General features: G+C 37.5%; 1 protein-coding gene across 2 annotated transcripts in view; it reads left to right on the top strand.

The window, feature by feature from the left end:
- Positions 1–1,926: 1,926 nt before the first annotated feature.
- The window catches only part of MYOM2 (myomesin 2), a 46,699-nt gene continuing 28,001 nt past the window's right edge, over positions 1,927–20,624 (top strand). For both annotated transcript variants that reach the window (XM_061357531.1, XM_061357530.1), the window contains exons 1-9: positions 1,927–2,069; positions 3,122–3,241; positions 4,684–4,822; positions 5,020–5,177; positions 6,049–6,141; positions 13,735–13,823; positions 13,905–13,955; positions 14,222–14,386; positions 18,720–18,881. In XM_061357531.1, the coding sequence (XP_061213515.1) occupies positions 1,963–2,069; positions 3,122–3,241; positions 4,684–4,822; positions 5,020–5,177; positions 6,049–6,141; positions 13,735–13,823; positions 13,905–13,955; positions 14,222–14,386; positions 18,720–18,881 (1,084 nt within the window). In that variant the 5' untranslated portion in view covers positions 1,927–1,962. The remainder of the gene's footprint in view (positions 2,070–3,121; positions 3,242–4,683; positions 4,823–5,019; positions 5,178–6,048; positions 6,142–13,734; positions 13,824–13,904; positions 13,956–14,221; positions 14,387–18,719; positions 18,882–20,624) is intronic.

The raw sequence follows: 20,624 nt of genomic DNA, 5'->3' as shown, positions 1-20,624 counted from the left end.
ATATTATGCTACTTAATCAATAACCAGTATTTCCTTTTGTTGGCAAATACTATATGCTGAAAATATGGCATTTATGGGTATTTTACTGCATTTAAAGATTCAATTTCTTAGCCCATAAAACATGCTGGTTTGGGTTTTTTTATTATTTTATTTGTTTGGGGGGAGTTGTGTGGTTTTTCTTTTTTTGTTCTTTTTTTTGTTGTTGTTGTTGTTGTTGTTGTTTTTTAATTTAATTTTATACAGTTCAGAAAAGAATGCCAAACAAGCATGGATGAAGAATGAAGTGACTTGCTAAATTCAGAATTTCAGTCCTTCGTTTACTCTCCTATCAATTCAGTTAAAGTTTCCTGGTTCAGGAAAAAGGTGGTTTCTGGTAATATGAGATTTAGGTCAAAATTGAAGAAATTCAGTCACTATGTCATTGCCAGCTTTCAAATTCCATGTTGGTTTTTGTGAGGATTTTTACTTCAATAATCTTTACTTTGTGAAAAGTACATGAGATCAATGTACTTCAACAAAATATTGCTGAAAATAAGTTTCTAAATGTTTATTACTTTTTCTGAAAGCAATGCTGTTTTTTGTCACATAATGGAAATTTTATTAGCACCTCATGTTTTGAAAAATTATTCTGTAAAATCCCCGTTTGAGAGTGGGAAGCAATGATAAAATTTCAGAAAAGATACAAATATTATCAAGACTTCTGCATGATTTTTTTAGTGTGACTTGTTAATGTTGTCTCTGATTGTGTTACTAGCCAGACTGTATATGCAGAAAAAATAATTTTCTACATTTCTTTGCAGCAATTTATTCCTGAAATATGAGATCTAGATTTCCTATACAGCGCATTGTATTTTTAGAAGGAAGAATGTAAGATTGTTATTGCAGGAATTTGCCTGACTGAAAAAACTTCAGGATTTGGCCCAGGCTTATGGACTTTATATGTGCAATTTGTTTCCGTTGTCACTGAAGTGCAGACATCTCATGGGGAAGGTGTTGGCTGTTCAGTTGCCCCTGGCATCCCTCACCACTATTCAGGCCAAGTGGCCCAGGAGTAAAAAGCCCCACATCTCACTGAGACTGTAAATGGGATGTATTCAGCAGGCTGTAGTTACACAAGCTGGCACCTACTCAGGACACGGCTAGTAGTATTCCCCACTTGCAAGAAGTTGTCATATTTCTAATGAGCACAAAGGGATTTCTAATGGGCACAAAGGGATTTCTAATGACCAAAGGGATTTGGTCTCCTCCAGGTTCTTTTCGCCATGGCTGGGAATTCGCTTAACTCCAACTCAGTGGGAAATGTGCTCTTCCGACCCACACTGCTTCTGGGAGCTTCCTGAACATTTCTGAGAACTTTCTATCCAAATACTGATCAAACTATTCCATGCTTTGGAGAAAACCCATAGGAGGGCAACCAGAAGGATAGGTGGTGTAGAAAAAATAACCCATGAGAAAAGGTTGGATGAGCCAGCTTTGTTTAGTTTAAATGAGAAACCTTAAAGGAAATGTGAGCACTATCAACAGGCTTCTGCAAAAGTGGGTGTATTTTTTGTTGTTATGGTGAGTTGGACAAGAAACAGCACAAATTGCAACAGGGGAAAAAAATAAAAGCTTTGAAGAGCAGACAGCTAAAACACCTAAAAATACCCAAAAGTTAAAATTTCCATCTCTGGAAATTTCTACAGAGGTGTTAAATAACATCTGCAAAGAAGGGAAAAAGTGATCCAACAAATTCTCTCCTAGCTCTATCACCTATGATTCCTTAGTTTACGTGTCTGTTAAGATATAGCCTGAGACCCATGTGTACCATTGATGGATTTATTTGTCATAAATGGATGGAATTTTATCCATCAATACACATACATGTCTACATATAGAAAAATATCAATATAAGTGTCTGAAATATATGGCTAAATGTGATTTCCCTCTCTGTAGGAATTACTGATTGTAACACACTGAAATATGTCTTCAGTAGCAGTGCCATTTTACCAGAGGAGGCACAAACACTTTGATCAGTCCTACCGCAACATTCAGACAAGATATGTCCTTGAGGAATATGCCGCAAGAAAGTAAGTACTGTGTATTTCACATACAGAGCATAGAGAGTTTTCAATTTTGGTTCTTAAGATATTAAGCTTCTTCCTGTGTTCTCCTTCCTCCTCCCCAATTGTGATTTGTTCAGAATAAATTCTGAACATAAATTTGTTCTGAATAAATTTATTCTGCTATTTTCCAGTTCCTTTCATTGGGATGCTCCTTGTCTGTAGTCTGCCACCAGCATAGCTAGACTTTCTAGTTACATTGGAGCACACCTACACAGACTTTTTAGCTCAGGGTCTGTTCTGTTTTCTACCTCCAAGTTGGAAATTCTTCCTTTTAGACTCTGATTGAAAAAACTGACTTCAGAAAAATTGCCATGAAATTTATTATAAATCAGAAACAATTTTTTACCCATTATTCCATACGATATGAGGACATTTCTTCTCCTGAAGTTGGCTATTTATAATTATGGTTTTGTCATTCAATTTCCTTTTTAAAAATTAAATAAACGATTAACTCCTCTCACATGAAAAATCAGAGTTTTAGTCACAAGATACACATTTTTTTGTATCCCAAAGTCTCGAGCATTGAATCTTGGTTGCTTAAGAATCGCTGGCCTCCCTTCTCAGTAAAGATGCATAGCTAGCCTAGCTAGCTGTCTAGCTTGTCCAGTTTACCTTATGGCTCAGAAGAGTTAATGCAGAAGGTTTTGTGATGTATAGAAAGGCAGGAATATTTAGAAATAATGGTGTAGGGTTTCTATGTGACTTGTGTATTAGACAGGCTTGTACTCATAGTTCACTGAAGGGCTATAGTAGAACTTGAACGATCAGAGACTGAGACAAATATAAATTTAATAGAATGAAATGCCTGATAATCCCCAGTGACAGATAATGATGGGCCCTTGAAGAACAAGTAGAAGTGGAACCCTAGTGCAATCAGTGAGGAATGAAAAGTGAGTTCCTCACTAAACTGTGCTCAGTCATGGTATTCAGGTCATTTAAAGTAATTTTTTTTGACTTTTGTAAGTTCATGTTTTACCAGAATTGCTGGGTTATAACAATGTCTTTTATATTTGAAGGGCTGCTTCCAGACAGACTGCTTATTATGAATTACCTGGCCTGGGAAAAACAACATGCAGACTCTGTGCCAGGAGGGCACGCAGTTTGGCTCATGAGGCAATACAAGAATCTAGGAAAAGGTAAGGCTCTGTTGGTCCCATCTGACCTGTGTAGTGGGCCTGGTTTTGTTCTTCAATAATCTATTTTGGCTGGAGTAAGTACTAAATGACTGAGTGTCATTTTCAGTCTCATATTTCACCCCAGGGTTGTTTCTCTAATCTCCTCTCTGACCCTTGAAAACAGCTTTAAAACCAAAATAAATTAGAATCTGCCTGGGATTCCAAACCAATTTCTGAATAGATCTACTCCAATATTCCTAAATTTCTGATTTGAATCAATTTAAACTTTTTGAGTTCTTTCCTTAATATCAAGAGGGATTACTGTCACATCTCAGTTACAGCCTTGATATGAAGTCCTATAGTAAGTGTGCTGCTGATGGCAATGTTCGTGCTTGAGAATTTGAATGTACACTGCCATGCTCTCCAGTAACAGTACCAAGGACATAGATAATTTATACTACAAGAACAATTTCTGCCTTTTTTTTTTTGTAGAAAATGTGTTGCGAAAATAATATACATCCATATGGTTCTGTTACTTTGATTGTTTTGAAAGATATATCTTAGAACCTGAATGTTCTAGGAAAATTAAACTAATTTGTATGCTCTAATTTATTTTATAAGAAACTGTCTTAAATTTTATCAATTAAGAAGAAAAATGTGGCAGAGCAAGGCTGGTATTTACACTGAAATGGTAAAAAAGAAATATTTTTAAAAATAACGGACAAATAACTTCTTGGTCCACTGTTCACTGCACTTCATGCAGGTCTTCTTATTTGCTTTGTGACATGCAAGTTGGGTGTGGGTTTTTTTAGGAATTCTGAGAAATCTAGGGAGTGTGGTTTTCACAGAACAACCCACAATTTTCTCAAAACACTGTCTTTTCCTGGTAGTTTCTAGAATACTTCCTGGTCACTCTTGCCCAGGGACAGCCTTTTTGCATGGATTTCATCAAACCCTTGTGAACTCCTTGGTCTGTATTTTTCAGGTGAGCTCAGCTGATACAGCCCATGGAGAGCTTCCCAGCTGCTAGGGCCAGAGGCACACCATAAGCAAGGCCCAACTCTTATTAGGATGCAAACAGGCACAGAACATGCCTGCACTCCTCTGCCTTCTTATGTTGATGGGCCGGAAAATTAGGGGCCAGAAGGAAACCAGGCAGGTTCTTGATCTCTATTATCAGAAGACTAGGACTGTGGGTTACATCATCAATGTGATCATGACAGCTTTCAAAATCTGAAGCTATCTATGGCACCAATATACTAGGGAAAAGAAAATGAAAGAAAATTCATATTCATTTCACATATTCATTAGGATAGGCAAATAGACTCTAAGAATATTTCTTAAATGAAATTTTACATCTTGCTGATACTGTTTCAGAGTTCTCAGTTGCCTAATGTGTATGAACGACAATCTTAAAGCTTCGTATCGATTAATCTTACCTGATATGTTTTCTTGTCCTACAGAACCCATGAACAAAAGACTCATGCAAGTGAAGAGAAAAGAATACGGTTCGCCAATGAATTGTCTGTTTTGGAAAAAGAGATTCACACAGCCAGGCACCGTGCTAGAGAACATCTGGATAGACTTGAAGTGCAAAGGATGGTATGGTGCCAAACCTTTTTGTTCCTATCCAAGCAGAATTATAAGATGTACTGAAACTGAGGCCTGTGTTTCAAACAGCAATAGTGATTTAGCATCTTTTAACTTTGTGGATTTGAGATTAGATTTTCTACCTATTTGAGTCTTGTGCTAGATGTATTTTTTTTTTTTAATTTTAATTTTATTCCTGTGTTTAATAGGTGGAAGAAAACATGGCTCTAGAAAGACACGCTCTTGAAGAAAGTATAAGTCGAGCTCCTGAAATACTAGTACGCCTGAGGTCTCACACTGTCTGGGAAAAGATGTCTGTGAGCCTTTGCTTCACTGTGCAAGGATTTCCCACCCCTGTTGTACAATGGTAAGAGGCTTTCCTAGCCCTCTAAAAATGTTGTTAAGCTCTTTTCATTTGTAAGTTATGGCATAACTGATAAGTGTCACATACATAATGGCTGTGTTAAACCTCCTTTATAATCCTCATAGATGTGCTGGATTGTAGCAGTTGATACTGCAGTGGAAGGAGTGGGAGGACAACTTGCTGAATGGCCCTGTGCAATGTGAGAAGCAAACTCAAGTATTTCAGAAGGCAGGCTGTGGAAGGCATTCCAGTCTTTCTGGCCATTGAATTCCCTCATGATGAAGTAGCAAATGGCAAAATAGACAGACTACTTGCTAAGCCTGTGTAAACTTGTACGTTATTGTCATGGGCTGTTACTGTGTTCAGTTTGTGTCAGCCTCTCTTGAGGTGGACATTAATGTAACATCTCTGAAGCTGCCCTACTCTCTGGACAAGTGCTGTCCTGTATATGTGAGGGCCCAGGCTAGACAGAAAATCTAACCTGAGTCACAATCCTGTTGCTGCTTCCCTTATTTGTGATGAAGTGCTTTACTATGATCTAAGACAAAGTTTGCTTTACATGTTGTGTTTTGTCATGGCAAGTGGACTGGAAAGTTCAAGTCACATGCCATCTTCTCTCTACTTCACTGCCTGCTTTTTCGATTTGGGTGCACATCTTCTCTTTCCAGTTGCTTACTAGAGTGATGGTCCCCCTTTTGCCTTCATGGCCCAGTGTGTAACTATTTATACGTGCTGGAAAATACTCTATGCAAGTAGAGAAGATTAATAGAGAGAGATCAGATGATAGTGAATGGTATCTGGATGTAAAAATCTACTAAGCTAATGCAGTGAATACTAATAGATATTAATTGGTTCTTTTTTCCTTGATTTTCAGGTACAAAAATGAAGAATTGATTAGCCCTGCAAGTGATCCAACAAAGTACAGAATTGAAAGCAAATATGGAGTACACGTGTTGCATATAAACAGGTAGATTATTCTAGGGTGTACAACAGTTTTGTATACTCTAAGCAAAGCATTTTGTATCAAATACAGTTAAAAATTCACACAAAGGCTGCAAGACAGTTGTTAAATTCAGCACAATTTTCTGTGGTTCTCACATTTAGGCTGGAGAAGGTTAACTAAGCTGCTGAATGAAAAATGAAATGAAAAATTAGATATTTCAATTATTTATCTCCAGCAATCTACAAGAAGATAAAAAAGGAGAGGGAAGTAGCTGAAAGAATGGTAGTTCCCTTTTTTATTAGAATTATATCTTCTCAGCATTCAAAGTGGAAAAATGTCTGTGTTTTAAGTTCCTGCCGTGAAGAAGCTAAAATTTAGCTGATCACACAAGGATACCTAGTTATTAGTATTGTATGTTAGGGTAAGTTTGCATGTTGGTCTCCATTTTTTTGTTCTCAAAAAAGTAAGGAAGTATAAGTTATTTTTTAAAAAAGGTTCTACTTTAATTAATTTATTTTTTCAAAATAATTTTAACCTAGTGGGATAGAAAATGCTGGGGTAGAACAGCTTCCCAAAACTAATCCCACACTGTCCTAAACAATGCTGCATGTGACTTGGTACAATGTTTTGTAAAAATGTAAAAACCCAAAGAAAAATGAAGATATGACTGTGGTGTTTAAAAAGAAAGCTAATATGTAGAGCAGAGACACAAAACCTCACTTTTAATTTATCCAGAACATGAGCATCAGATGTGCTGAAACAGCTGTAATATTTGTGGCTAATACTTTGCTAGCCAAACATTTCGTGTTCTATCCTGTCTCTATCTGTCACCAGTGGAAGCAGCCCTGAGCACAGTCTTGTGGCATTAGTACAGTGCTTTCAGGAAAGACTACTTGCCTTTTTCATCCTGTAGCAGTCGGGGATTAACTGTCAGTCCAATTGCCCACCTTTTCATTGTTCAGGATGGGAGAAACGTACCTCTGTACAGAAGCTGGTAGCAAGAATTACTATGTTGCTGCTTCTTAAGAGATGTTTCTCAAGGAGCAGTAGTACTTACAGGTACTTCTAAAACACTCATGTAATCTTCTACCCCTAGGACATGGATTACTTGCTGACTGCTACATCCATGAGATGTCTCAACACAGCTGATCCTTCCCACCAACATTTCTTTTGGAGATAAGAGCATGAGGTTAAAAGATAAAACCATGTTGTCCTCTTGCAATCCTCTCCCTTGCAGCAGGGAAAATGGAAAATTCATTTGTCTGGATTTGTGAGCAACAGTCAGGAGATGAAACTTTGGTGACTGTGACTCACAGCCAGTCGGTGTCTGTGACTGTTTATTTCGCTTGGTTAGTGTTCATGAGCAACTGCTTGTAGGGTCCAGATGCTGGATATGTATTATGTAGGTTCCTTTGGTGACATTTTGGGAGTAAATGGCTTTTTGAAGACGTGAGAATCAGTGCTGATGCTCCTTTCTGAGCCTCTGTAACCATCAGGCTGAAGGGTACTAGTGGCTTACATCCCCTTGGTGCTGTTTTTTCTCTTTCGAGTGCTTGTTATCAGTCATTCAGTCACCATCCACAATCAGCTTTGGGAGTGTTCAGACCCAGCCATATTTAATCAGACACACCACAGAGTCATTTATTGGCACCCACTCAGGTTCCCACACCCACCTATATCATTACCCTTTGTTTATTAGTCTCAGACCTGCAGGTATTCATGCAGGCTCTCTCACATTCAACCAAGCTGCCATCTTCAGAGACTGTTGCTCCATTTCTCTTTCCTTCTGTGTATCAGTGTGGCCTTTTTGCCACCTAAAGATGCCTAGCTGTTCTATTCCAGGTTTCCTGTCTTCTCTTAAAAGAATACCTTGGGGACTGTTATGATTTATTTACCACAGATTGATACAATTAATTAAATTCAAGTTTCTAACCTTAAATTTATTTAAAACTAATCTATTTTATTTCAAAACTTGAATATCAGCTGTATTTTCTGTCCCAAAAGACAGAAAATCAACATGCAGAAAATGGAATAATGTTTTGATAGTGCATTACTATCATTAGATGATTTTTGCATTGAAAACAATGGATGTATAGGCAGTGGTTAAAATATATATATATTATTAATGTTTGTATATAAGCATGTGTCAATTTGCTCTTGATTTTCCATATGTATCTTTCTGCACATGTATTTGGAGGTTTTTTTTGGTTTTTTTTTCTGTAAAGTAGAACTCTTGGGATTTTCTACCTATCAACTTCTGTGCTGTTCTCAGCTGTTCATACCAAAGTGCTGAGCTGCGTGTCATCTGATCTGCAGTCACTCAGAATGGCCTTGGAATTTCTTGGCTACCTTTCTGGCCCTTTAGTGAGGCTCCGGGAGTGAACTTTTCCTTCTGATGCAAGTGTGATATTTATTCCTATGAGTATTCCTTGATACCAATGGAAAAATTCTTGAGGCACCAAAACCAGAACGTCACCTCATCAACTTAAAGTAGTAACTGGACAAAGTTTCATACACTCTGTTTGTTGTCTTCCAGGGCTCATCAGCCTATACAGTAACCAGATCATTCTAATTTCTCTGTCTCATATTTTCATGATGCTCTGTACTCAATTTACGACATTTTCTGCATGCATTCAGCACTATCATTATCATATAACATCTCTTTCTTCCTCCTTTTATACTTCATCAAATGAAAGCTTGAGCTTAATGTCCCCCTTGAGCAGTAAAGAAAAGGGGTTTGGAGTTTCACTATTTTTTTCACACCTCTCAGAATTATAGGAGAAGAGGTATTGCCAGCCTGCACAGGGGTAGTCATTCATCTCATCTCTCATCTCACTTATGATATGTGATTCAGAGAATACTGTGAGGAACCCTCTGAGGGAAGGCTACTGGTAGTTGAAGTGATTGATACGTATCTGAGAATATGAGGATTTGTTTAAAGTATATTTCTTTACCCCACCTAATTTAACTATAGGTAGGGAATGTAATACAAGATTTCTGTATCAGAGGTGTTGAGATGAAGATGTCCTGTTGCTTTATAGCATAGCTGCAAAATATATTCTGCCTTAGTGTATAACTTACGTAGTCATTAAAAATCACAGCACTTTGAATTTCTTGGTTGCCACTACTTGTTTAGCAACAGGCTTTGGTTTTTTGTTTATTTGCTTACTGTGATGATTCCTGATGTGAATCACTTAGATTTATGCAGCTGTGAATGGCTACATTGCATTTCCTGGTACATCCGCTGGGGCATAGAGGGGACAGCAATGTGCTCCTGTCTGAGGACATTCCTGACCCCCACCCCACAGTGCGCAGACAGGGGAGCTGATGAAGGCTGGACAGCAGAAGGAGCAGAGGAGGAGGTTCTGTTCTCCACAGTTCTGTGAGTGTGATGTGACTGCACAATCTCATCTATGGAAGTCTCAAAGTTTGGGGCATTTTGTCTTTTAATAGGGGCCTCTCCTGTTTCATTAAGCCGTCGCTTAAGAAGTGCTTGCAATTGCAGCGGAAAAGGTTTGTGGTTGCATCAGTAGAAATGCGTGATCGAGCCGGCAGAGTGCAGTGTAATACCTGCTGCCAGGAGGCAGAGCTGGCCGCCTGATCAGGCGCTCTGCTGAGCACCACCAGCATGACTTTAAAGAAAAAAAAAAAAAAAAGCTTAAAAATTGAATGAATCTTCTGTTCTAACTATTCTTATTTAACAAATGACACTGTGCAGTCAGTGCAGAGCTATTTTAGTTTGATTAGGCACAAAAGGTTTGAGGTGATTTAATCTGAGCAGAGAGGTAGTGAGACCTGCTTTTTCTCCTGCTGTAAGCAGCAGTAGAGCAGAGGCATTGCAGCAAAGGCAGTCGTCTGGTGCAGAAGGAAGAGCCTTTAAGCAGAATAAGGTTAATTGGATGATAAACTGCAGCTCCCAGGTCTTTGCAAATATGCAGTACCAGTGAGTGCGTAGGCAGCAGGCTTGAACTCTGCTCTTCTTTCCTTGCTGAAATGCAAGAAACAGCCCGCAGTCTGTGATCTTCTGAACTGTCACTGTCCATTATAAGCTGCAATAGTAGGGAAGTGGCCACCTCATAACAGAGGTCCCCTCTTCAGTAAAAACAAAACCCAACCAAACAAAAAGGATGAGTCAGATTCAGTGTGACTGGGGAATCAGTGCATGAGGTGGTAATTCCATACAGTATTTCCACATTTTGATGTCATATATCCATAACACTGAAAATTTTGTCATTTGGATTCAAGGGAGGAAATTTTAACTCTGTAATTTACTATGCAGTGCTTCCTGTTCTTGACACGCACTGAATTGTGTTCCAATTCAGGCAAAAATGTTATTTCACTCTTAACTCCTGTGTTTAAAATTACACTAGGCAGATGGATGAATATATGCATTTTAAACAGATGTATCTGCCTAGGGAGTATTCCCTGCACAAATATTAGCACTTCAGAACCTCATGTGGATTCAGGGCAATTTAATTTTCACAAAAAATATTAGTACCCTGGGATAGATACAGCTCTGTACTCACACTTCATGCTATCTAAATGTATTCTATGCATATTTTATATGACCTTTGTAAAGGTTGGAAAACACATTCTCCATAGTGATGCAAGAATAACTGTTGGAGAGACCACACCTTAGCTCTTGGGTACTTGACATATAATTTCTAACTGATCTTGACTCAATGAGCTTTGCAGTGCAATTTAGGGAATCAAGAGGGTTTAGCACCCTCTACTTAGGGAAGTAGATAGTTGCCAGAATAATCCTCAGTCTTAGCATTATCTGGCATGAAAGGAGAGTCAGGACCTATGTGATTTGCCATCGTGTCCAACTTTCTTCAGAGTGGGTATTAAAAAAATGTGCTGTGTAGCTCTTACCCACTAACTCTATCACTTCTAGTATCATATTTGAAAGCATTCGACTGAGTAGTAGGTTATCTAAGATGGTTTGATTTCTCAGCTTGAGTGTCAGGTTAGAGATCATAGCAAGGATTTGTAAATTACTTTAAAAGCAGTGACCTCCAGAAAATGGGTAGAGATCTTAAACAGCAGAAAGTGCTTGGCTTGGGGAATTGTTCATAATAACTGTAAGTACCTTGTTTCTCTTCATGAAACCAAAGGATGTTGTAAGAGTGTGGTCAGTAGTTTGATCAGTAACTTCTTCCTTTTATTCTCCCTGAGAAAATGAATTATCAGTCCATCACTAACTTTTGTCAATTGGTTGCTTTCAGACATTGATCTTCTTGGGCTAAAAAAACCCCACCTTTGTGAATTTCCTGTCTCTTCTAGAGACTTTTAGGATCCTATTCTGTTTTCTCTACCTTGGAGACCACCACAGATAGGAAGATTTCATCACGACATGTATTTTGCTACTCCTTATGGGGAGGGGACTGAAATAAGCACAGCTATATATCCCTTTGAAAAGTTAATCAGGTATCTGCCATCCTTTTGACAAGCTGGTGCATGCCAAAGTATGCCAAGTGCTGTTGTAACACATTAGCACTAAGGTGATCAAGATTCAGTTTCTGGGGACAAACGATGTAACACTGTTTAATTTGCTAATACATAACGCGTTATGAAGCATACTATATACTACATACTATTTACTTTATAAATATCTCCTTAAAGTAAGGATGAAGTACAGAGAAAACCTTACAGTTCCAGTACAGTTAATTCTGCAATGCCCTTTCTTAGAAGAAAATTCCAGGATGCCTCATTTGTTGTTAGCTTATTTCATTATAGCAAGGCACTATACTGAGCTGTGATAAATGTATGAACTAAGTGCATTTCAGTATAGAGACATTATAATATGACTTAGGAAAAAAGCCTATACTGCAGTTTTACCCTGCTTTTGGCTTTTTATCACCCAAGTGTTAAATAATGTGAAACTGGGATAATAAAAAAGATCTTCATTTTTAGGAAGGAAGCTAGTGCAAGGAAATGTCATCAAGTCTGGCAGCTTTCAAACAAGTCCAGGATCAGTTAAGCTTTATATAGATCTGTGAACAGGTATTCACATTTTTTAAAATCCTTCCTAAAAACAAAACAAACCAAAAAAATTTAATAGTATCAAGCCTATTTTTTTTTCCAGACTTTGTCTGTCCAGTCTGTAGTAGGGCACTGAAGGGCTTCATACCCAACTGCAGGTTTCTTGGTTAAATAGCCTAATCTTAGGATTTACCCCTGTGTCTTTGTTAATTAATTGTATGATGAAGTTTGCATTTTACTGCTTTATTTTGTGAAATGTGTGTCTGAAGAGTTCCCTCCAGGAGGAGCTGTTAGCCCTGTATGTTTGGAGAGAGAGATTTCAGTTTAACAGCGCTTTCATCAAGTTGTGCTTTAGACATTACAGTACAGACACTATCATTTTTTGTAATATGACACTGTCCAGAGTATATGCATAAGCTGAAAAATAGGTGTCTGATGTGCCTCTCACAGGTGCTGCATATTCCAAAATTGGCATCCTATTATGCAATTTACCTCAAACGCTCTTACATATGCTTTCTTTTCCCACAGTTGGGATACATGACCTCTTAGAAGACAAACCAGAATCTCATCCCTCTTATGGCAGTTACTAAGAAAATACAGATTTATTCTTCTGAGAGGAAACTAAATGTATGCATGCAGAATATCATTGTATCTCATCACTGGGAATTTCTGAGTCACCTCCATTAAATTCATTACTAAATGAGCTACACACAGGCAGGATTTAATTGTGTGTGTTTCAGAAAGCACTCTGATTATCTAATAATTAAAACTAAGAGAAATCACAATAAATAAAAAAAAATCAAAAATATTGTTTGATGGACATATTGTAAAATACGTGACTAATGGAAAAGTTCAGGAAAAAATACTGAATTGAACCAAATAAAAAGTATTTTGATTAAAACCCAAAGTATTTTCTTTCCTATTAAAGTAGTTAGTATGTTTATGAGAAGAAAGCAGAATTCTGATTTTTTTTTAAGATTCGTTCTGAAATGTAAAAATTAAATATCATGGTGGTTTTTTTTTTTCAAAATTGTTACTTCATTCAGAGTAAGTTCTTTCATAAAATTTGAGGAAATTTTATTCCACCCTGGGAATCACTACAGAAGGAGAAATTTCTGTAAGCATCACGTGTACTTTTCTTTCACATCTTCATCAGTGTTCAAGATCAGGTTGGACAAAGCCTTGAGTGAGATGGTTTAGTGTGAGGTGTCCCTGCCCATGGCGGGGGGGTGGAACTAAATGATCTTAAGGTCCTTTCCAACCCTAACTATTCTATGATTCTATGATCTTGAAGTATGTGGCAGAAGGGCAAGATGGCTTAAGGAAAAAGGTTACATACAGAAAAAGACTAACCAGACTGGCATCCTCCAGCTATGTCCTTTTGATCATCCTCTAAAGGTCATTTCCAATTCACTCAAGTTAATGCAGCCTGCCACTAAGCTGTGATAAAACTGCAGTAAAAATCAGCACCACTTTCTGATAGTCTTTCATCAACTTCTTGCACTGTGTGACAACAGCAAAGAGCTCTATACACTTTCCTTGTGGTCGACATAACCTGTTTTGTAATATCAATCATTAACAGAATTTGTATTTGTGTAAAGAGTCATCTGTTTTCCTCCTTTCCCTTTTCAGAGCTGATTTTGATGATTCTGCTACCTATTCAGCAGTTGCAACAAATATCCACGGGCAGGCATCAACTAATTGTGCTGTGGTTGTACGAAGTAAGTCCTACTTCATGATTAAAACAAGACATAAATACAATGCTTATGTCATTAAATGTTTATTGTATGTTTATCTTATAGGGTACAGAGAAGGTGAAGAGCCTCACCCAGCTGGGATAATGCCCTTCCACTGTAAGCATTGTTTTGGTTTTGCTTAGGTAGTTTATGTACTCTTATCAGATTAATGTTTTACAGATGAAAGAATTGGCTTTTTCTGGCTTTTCTTTCTAAGCATTCAGTTACAGTAGGAGCTGTCCAGATGCTTTTGCTTATCGAGCTGTATTTCTAGATCAGCATTCAGTATAATAGAGAGCTCCATCTCCTGTTCAGATTGGATAGTAATCTGTTTGTGCCAAGTACAATTATATTCAAGAATGTTTTCCTTTTGTCATGTATAGTACCCCTGTCGTATGATGTTTGCTTCACCCACATTGATGTCCAGTTTCTGGAGAAGTTTGGAGTCACTTTTGCAACTGAAGGTGAAACACTGACCCTGAAGTGTTCGATGTTGATCACCCCAGACCTGAAAAGACTACAACCTCGTGCTGAGTGGTACAGAGATGGTAAGTTAGTACACTGGGTAGAAGCTACCTGGAAAATGCTGGGGGAAACACTGAGGGCAGAGATCAGGCTTAGAACATGAGATTTTCATAATTATATTTGGAATAGAGCAAACAAATATCTCTGGTTAGAATTTATAGACCCACATTCTTTCAGTTAAATCACTTGGTCAACCTTTTCTTGAGTCCACATTTACAGCAACAGGGACAATCTCATATTATCTAATAACACAGTGGTTAAACATTTACTGACCAGGTGGAGATCCAAACTCACTTCCTAGATTTGACCATGATTTATAGTTGAGTGCTGTGACCACTGAGCTGAAGGGCACTCACAGAGCAGTAAAGTTTGAAGCACTGAGGTGTGTTCACAGGCCTTTACTTGCATCTTATTCCACTGTTTATTGTGAAGTTTATATTAAAATCAATTTAATGCATAGTTAAGAAATACTTATAGAAACTAGGCCTGAAACACGTGCCTTTGCTCTTCTGTTTAAATGCCATGTTTGTAGGTTTTCCTTGCTTCTTTTGTCAATGAAAAGTAACGCCATGATAACGCCATGAAGCAGTCTTAACAGGAAGGACTGAAAACTGACGCATATCAAATACTCTGGTGGATGGTATTCAAACCCTGCACAGGCAGTGTTTGTTCACCGTACAAAAAAAAAAAGGTCTTGAAAGGTAAAATTAACTACTTAAATTTAATGTATACAGGCTCATAATGGATATTTAGCTTACCACTTTTAACCACTACAATCTCTGTGTAGGATTCTAAAGTAAATATTTTGCCTGAGGATTTAAGGAAAGCCTTGGTTATTCATAAATGGTGAGACCTTTCCCCAAAAGGACCACATTTGAGAATGGTGGACTCCCAAGACTGATGCTTGGGCTGATTCTAGGCAAAGAGGCAGAAACTTCCATAGCTGAAAAAATGTAATGCATGAAATAAATGACTGTAAGATTAATAAGACAGTCAAAAGAATTCAAGGTTACTAAAAACAGAAAAGGATGCTTTTATTGGTGCTAGTTATGCTTTTTATTTCATATACATAGAAGTTTTAGTTGGATTCACATTTGATCCTTCAGGGAGCGACTGCTACTCAGTGCTCAGTGTTTTATTCCTATTAGTCTATCACTGTGGATACTTCATTGTGATGGAATTATTGGATGTTACTAAAAAAAGATGAGCTGGTCAGAATGGCTTTTTTTATTGCTTGGTGGATAACATGAAATCTAAGGCTCATCCATGAACCCAGATTCTGTTGCCACTGAAAAGTACAGGGATTTGTAATCGCCATTAACACTCACCTCACTCTGAGGTGAGCCATTGGGACCTTTACTTTGTCTCTTACTGTGCCCAGTTTCTCAAGGTGCCAAACCTCTGAGAGTTTGGGTTTGGACCTGCAGCTACAACAAACTGCTAATTTTCAAGGGCTATCCCATATTGTTCCATTCATTCATGAATTTTTCTTGCACTGTGGATAGGTGAACAAAAGCTTACAGCCCTTTCAGTTTAAGCTTTCCTAATGCCAAGGCATTTCTCTTGACATGTAACAGTATCATGTTCCTTGTTTTCTGCCTTATTTGACTTAAGTTTACCTTACATTTCACACACCTTCTTACCTTTCACACACCTTCTTACCTTTCACACACCTTCTGTATGAAAACCAGAGATGAAAACTTAGTCTCTTTGAAGCCAGTAGGTTTTTGTTACTGAGTCAGCCAGGCTTTCATCCTGTTATTTTACTTATATTTACATGAAAAAACACAAATAAGCTTAGGATTGTCTTTTGTTGCTTATACATGTATTGCAATATATTCAAGAGGTATATAGGTGCATCAGTTGACAAACTTGTTCCTAAACACAGCAGGAATTCATGCACTATGAACCTTTGCTATGTGCTGCACATTTCCCTATGTTAACTCTCATGAAAGCTGGAGGCAATGAAGAAGTTTAAACAATGAGAAGGTTAATAATTTGTTCAAAAGCATGTGGTTTATATATTTTTTTAAAGGGAATGCTTAATTCTCCCTTGCATTAAGACAAACTGCATTTTTCCTAAAGTTTTTCAGTTTGTGTTAATAAAAAAATAATAGCTGAAGCCCTGAGATAGATATGTATGATTTACTTCCCATAATTGTACACAAGAGAAATATGTATTCATTCAGCATCAATAATCTTCACACAAGTGAGCCTCATTGAGGTTATCTACTAGACTCCTATGTGAATATAAGTCAACTGAATCAAATCCTCTAAAGTGGTTTGGGATTTTATAAACACGAATATGACGTCTATAATTCATAGCCCGCTTAGAACAATTTAAGATACTGAAAGAACTAAATCAAAATAATACTTGAGAAATGTATATCTAATCTAGATATGAGCTCAGCTAGTAACAGGAGCTTTCTGTTATTGATCTCTAATGTAATATAAACATTCTATCGCTATATGCACCAGTATTCTGCAACCATTAATACTGTAAGCTAGAATAAAATAACTGTATTCAGAGGGAAAAATGGAGTGCTGAATTTAGCTGAAACTTCAGCAGACATGATGAAAAGAAGCTTCAGTATCAAGTAATGCCCTGATTTTTATATGAATTTTCAGCAGAGTGATGTTTTAGGAAAATTATCTCATGTATTTAAAACAACATGTAAAGCTAGAGTCACACTGCCTCCAAATTAGTCTTCTAGAGGTTTGTTCTTTGATAAATTCTAGGAGAAATGACATAGCCCAACAAGTAAATAGACTGGGAAATTGAGAGCAATAGTGAGACCCTGTAATTGTAATATTGTTGTGATGGCAGGTGCATGAATACTTGCTTTATTAGAACTTCTGAATATGTTTGTGTCCTCCAAAATTTACTCTTCTTCTTGGCTTGTCTAGAAAGACATCCAGACTGCATTAAAAAAGAGAGCTCCTGGTTTCTTAGGGGATCTGGTGGGTCTTTGGCCTTGTGTGAAGGAGAGTTTTTCTGTTCTTACCGAACATGACTGCTTCTGCAGTTTCTAGTCTCAGGTACACATAAAGGGTAGAATTGGATGATTCTGGCCTTAACAGACAATACGAGCTTGTCTACAGTTTCTGTATGTTCAAACTAGAGTGTCTACCATTCCTCTCAAGCTTTTCAGGTGCTGTTCACTGAACTTCATTTTTTCTTCAGGATTTTGCACAGAACTCATGCGTTGAAGTTTCTAGATTAAGATGTTTACTGATTTAATTTAAAGTAATTCATGAGCCTACACGTCTTTCAGTACCACTGTGACATGCATGACAGAAAGGGGACAAGCAGATTTTCTAGGTAGGGATTTCATTACTAAGGATCTCGTGGGAAGGAGTGTGACGGAATTTACTTTTTTCACTTCTCAGAAAACAGCTGTATGCTTAGGTGACTGTGGAATTTACTGCTGTAATTTTTAGTAGCGTGTGTCTTCCAGATGCTTTATTATCTGAATGCGTGTAATTTTTTTATACCTTCTTATGCAATTCAGCTGGAAAGTGGGAAAACTGATTCCTTTGCAGTTGTTTGAATGTCTGCTCCAAAGTGTATTTAAGCAATAAAATAATAAACATTTATAGATATTCAGCTTCTTTAAATACAGTTCTGCTGCACTGATTACAATAAATTAGTATGAAATAGGTCTTAGGAGTTAAAAATCAAAAATAATCCAATCAGTTATTAAAAAAGGTGGTATGAGAAAGTCCCTTGGCTAGCATAAAATATCCTGCTCATTCATTTGCTCTGGTTCCACTAAGCAATCAGATTAATTTGCATTAATCATGGGTCACCACCTCTCACCTGTGAGAGATTCAAATTTAATTTTACTCACTGCTCAACAAGCATGCCTTGAAGGTTTAGATTTGGTGCATATTTATAGCAGTCTTCAGATTAAACTAAGATCTGGTGTTCCAATTTGGAGGAAGAAATTGAATAATCTGACTTTTGACCTGAACAGATAGCAAAACTTACTTAAACATGAAACAAAGTTCTACCCTGCATTCATTACAGGGTATGTCAGACTTTTATGTCCATTGTTTTGAAATGTGGGCAACATCCTTCTCTGCCAGTGTATTAAAAAATTATGATGATGGAAATTCTGTTGTTGGCACTTCATAGGGTAGTCTGAGGCCTCATGTTCTCTGAAATTCAATGATGAAATAAGTTTAGAGAGATGCATCTTAATTTCTGTAGAGTTTTCAGAACATCGAAGCACCATCACTCTGCATAAAGGCAGCATAAAGATTAGTTTGTGCAGGTGATTAGCATAGGGCTACACTAGGACACAGATTGTTCTGGCCAGCATACTAATATGTCTGATGGCTTTTCTCTTCCAGATGTGTTGATAAAGGACTCCAAGTGGACAAAGCTGTATTTTGGAGAAGGCCAGGCAGCTCTTTCTTTTACCCATCTGAACAAAGATGACGAAGGTTTATACACCCTGCGCATGGTAACAAGAGGTGGTGTGAGTGAATACAGTGCATACCTGTTTGTCAGAGGTAAGTTTTTCACCTGTTTCTTGAGGAGAACTTAAAAAAACAAAACAAAACAAAAAAACAAAAAAAAACCAAAAAAAGCAGTGAAAAGGTTAGTTTTATTAAAAAAACCAACATGTAATGGCTGAAGTACAAAAGAAATCCAGCCTTCTGGTATTTTGTAGTCATTTGATTTATATATAATAGTCTGTGTTATTAAAATAAATCATAAATAGGGGGCTTCAAGAAGAGTACACTTCTGAGGACATGTTCTTTCCTGAAGAACCATAGAAATCTTTCTTTTGATGAAACAGCTTGTTTCTTTCTTTGACATCTCCTTTCCCTGCAGGAAATAAACAACTTTGCATACTACCAGTCCTCACTGTGATGGTTTTAGCTCTAGAGATTGCCAACTAGGAATAAGCCTTTTTGGGCACTCTCATATCCTGTGCCTGGCCTTAGGAGGAGGCACAGAAGAAATCAAAAGAAATATTCCTACCACTCTACCACTCACAGTCAGCACAATAATCAGAGAAAAGAACTAAAATAAGAAATTAACTCACTGAAGAATTAGTTTTCACAAGGGACTTAGTGAAGAGGAGGTGAATGCATTAAAATAGAATAAAGGTCAGAATTTTCCTTCACATTTGCATGCACAGCTCTCTGAATTGAGAACGAGCTTCCACATGCATCTAAAAGCAGAACCCAGTCTTCACTTATTTTTTTCAGTGAAAGACTGAAATATCTCTTGTTGAGCAGTTCTTTCACTCTCTTAAATACATCTTCCTTGATGCTGGCAAACTGAAGCAGCTCTACTGAAGCCGTTGGAGCTGTATTAATTTTAAACTTTGTTCTTGGAAATGTATTGGAACATACGTGTCTTGCAGAACTGTCATGCAGACAATTGGTATGAAGTGAAGGGACATGAATATGTTATCAGGGAGTTGAGATCCATATTCCTCACAGGACTTCATGAGGGCTTCATCAGCTTAGCAGTATGCCCTGAACAAGCCACTCTGCCACCCTAATTTCACTGTAAACAATTTGCTGAAGTTCTCTATTTCCCAGTTACCTTCTAAGAAAGAAAGTGCTCAGGTGAAGAAGACCCACTAATATATAATAACTTTCCTATGAGTTTTTGTTGTAGTGATGGGTCTATTTTAGGTACATGTGTTTGTCCATTTTATATTATGACATCCCTTTGCATGCACAGGACCTTAGACTTGAGCTATGTCCTCTGGAATCTCTAGTGCCCTCTGTTGGCCTTCCTCTTGCCTTTATTCATGTAGCCTCTGATGTGATATCGAGCACCGGCCACCTCAGAACTGATCGTAATTAGGCTGTATAATTTTAGAGTTCTTAAAAGTATTTTTGTGTTACCTTTATTTGAAGGGAGAGAACTTTACCTGTTAGTAGACTTCATTAGGAGTTGTAGATTCACATCAGTCAACACATCTCAAAATGAAGCCAGAGAAGGGTATCTTAATGGTTGAACATAGATTATTTATGCCTGTTGGTATTGTAAGACTTTAAATAATAAGCAAACTTAGAAACATGCCAAGAGTTTGCAAAGACTTTATTCCTTAAGAGAATTATTTTCTTCAGCTACATGTTTTTTACTGAGTACCTTGGGCTGATCAGCATCCCACTGAGCCACAGTTTTCAGTAGGAAAGAGCATCAAAACCACATGGGCTTTTAATTCTTGTGAAAAGTAATAGGTGTTTTATGCCTAAGCTGCTTCTCTGTCCTCAAAAATATCTCAAGAT

Source organism: Neopsephotus bourkii, unplaced genomic scaffold (genome assembly GCF_033783945.1).
Source record: "Neopsephotus bourkii isolate Nb327-2 ecotype Australia unplaced genomic scaffold, CSIRO-AGI_Nbou_v1 NB_908, whole genome shotgun sequence".
Taxonomy (NCBI): domain Eukaryota; kingdom Metazoa; phylum Chordata; class Aves; order Psittaciformes; family Psittacidae; genus Neopsephotus; species Neopsephotus bourkii.
This window is presented reverse-complemented; position numbering and strand designations above follow the sequence as displayed.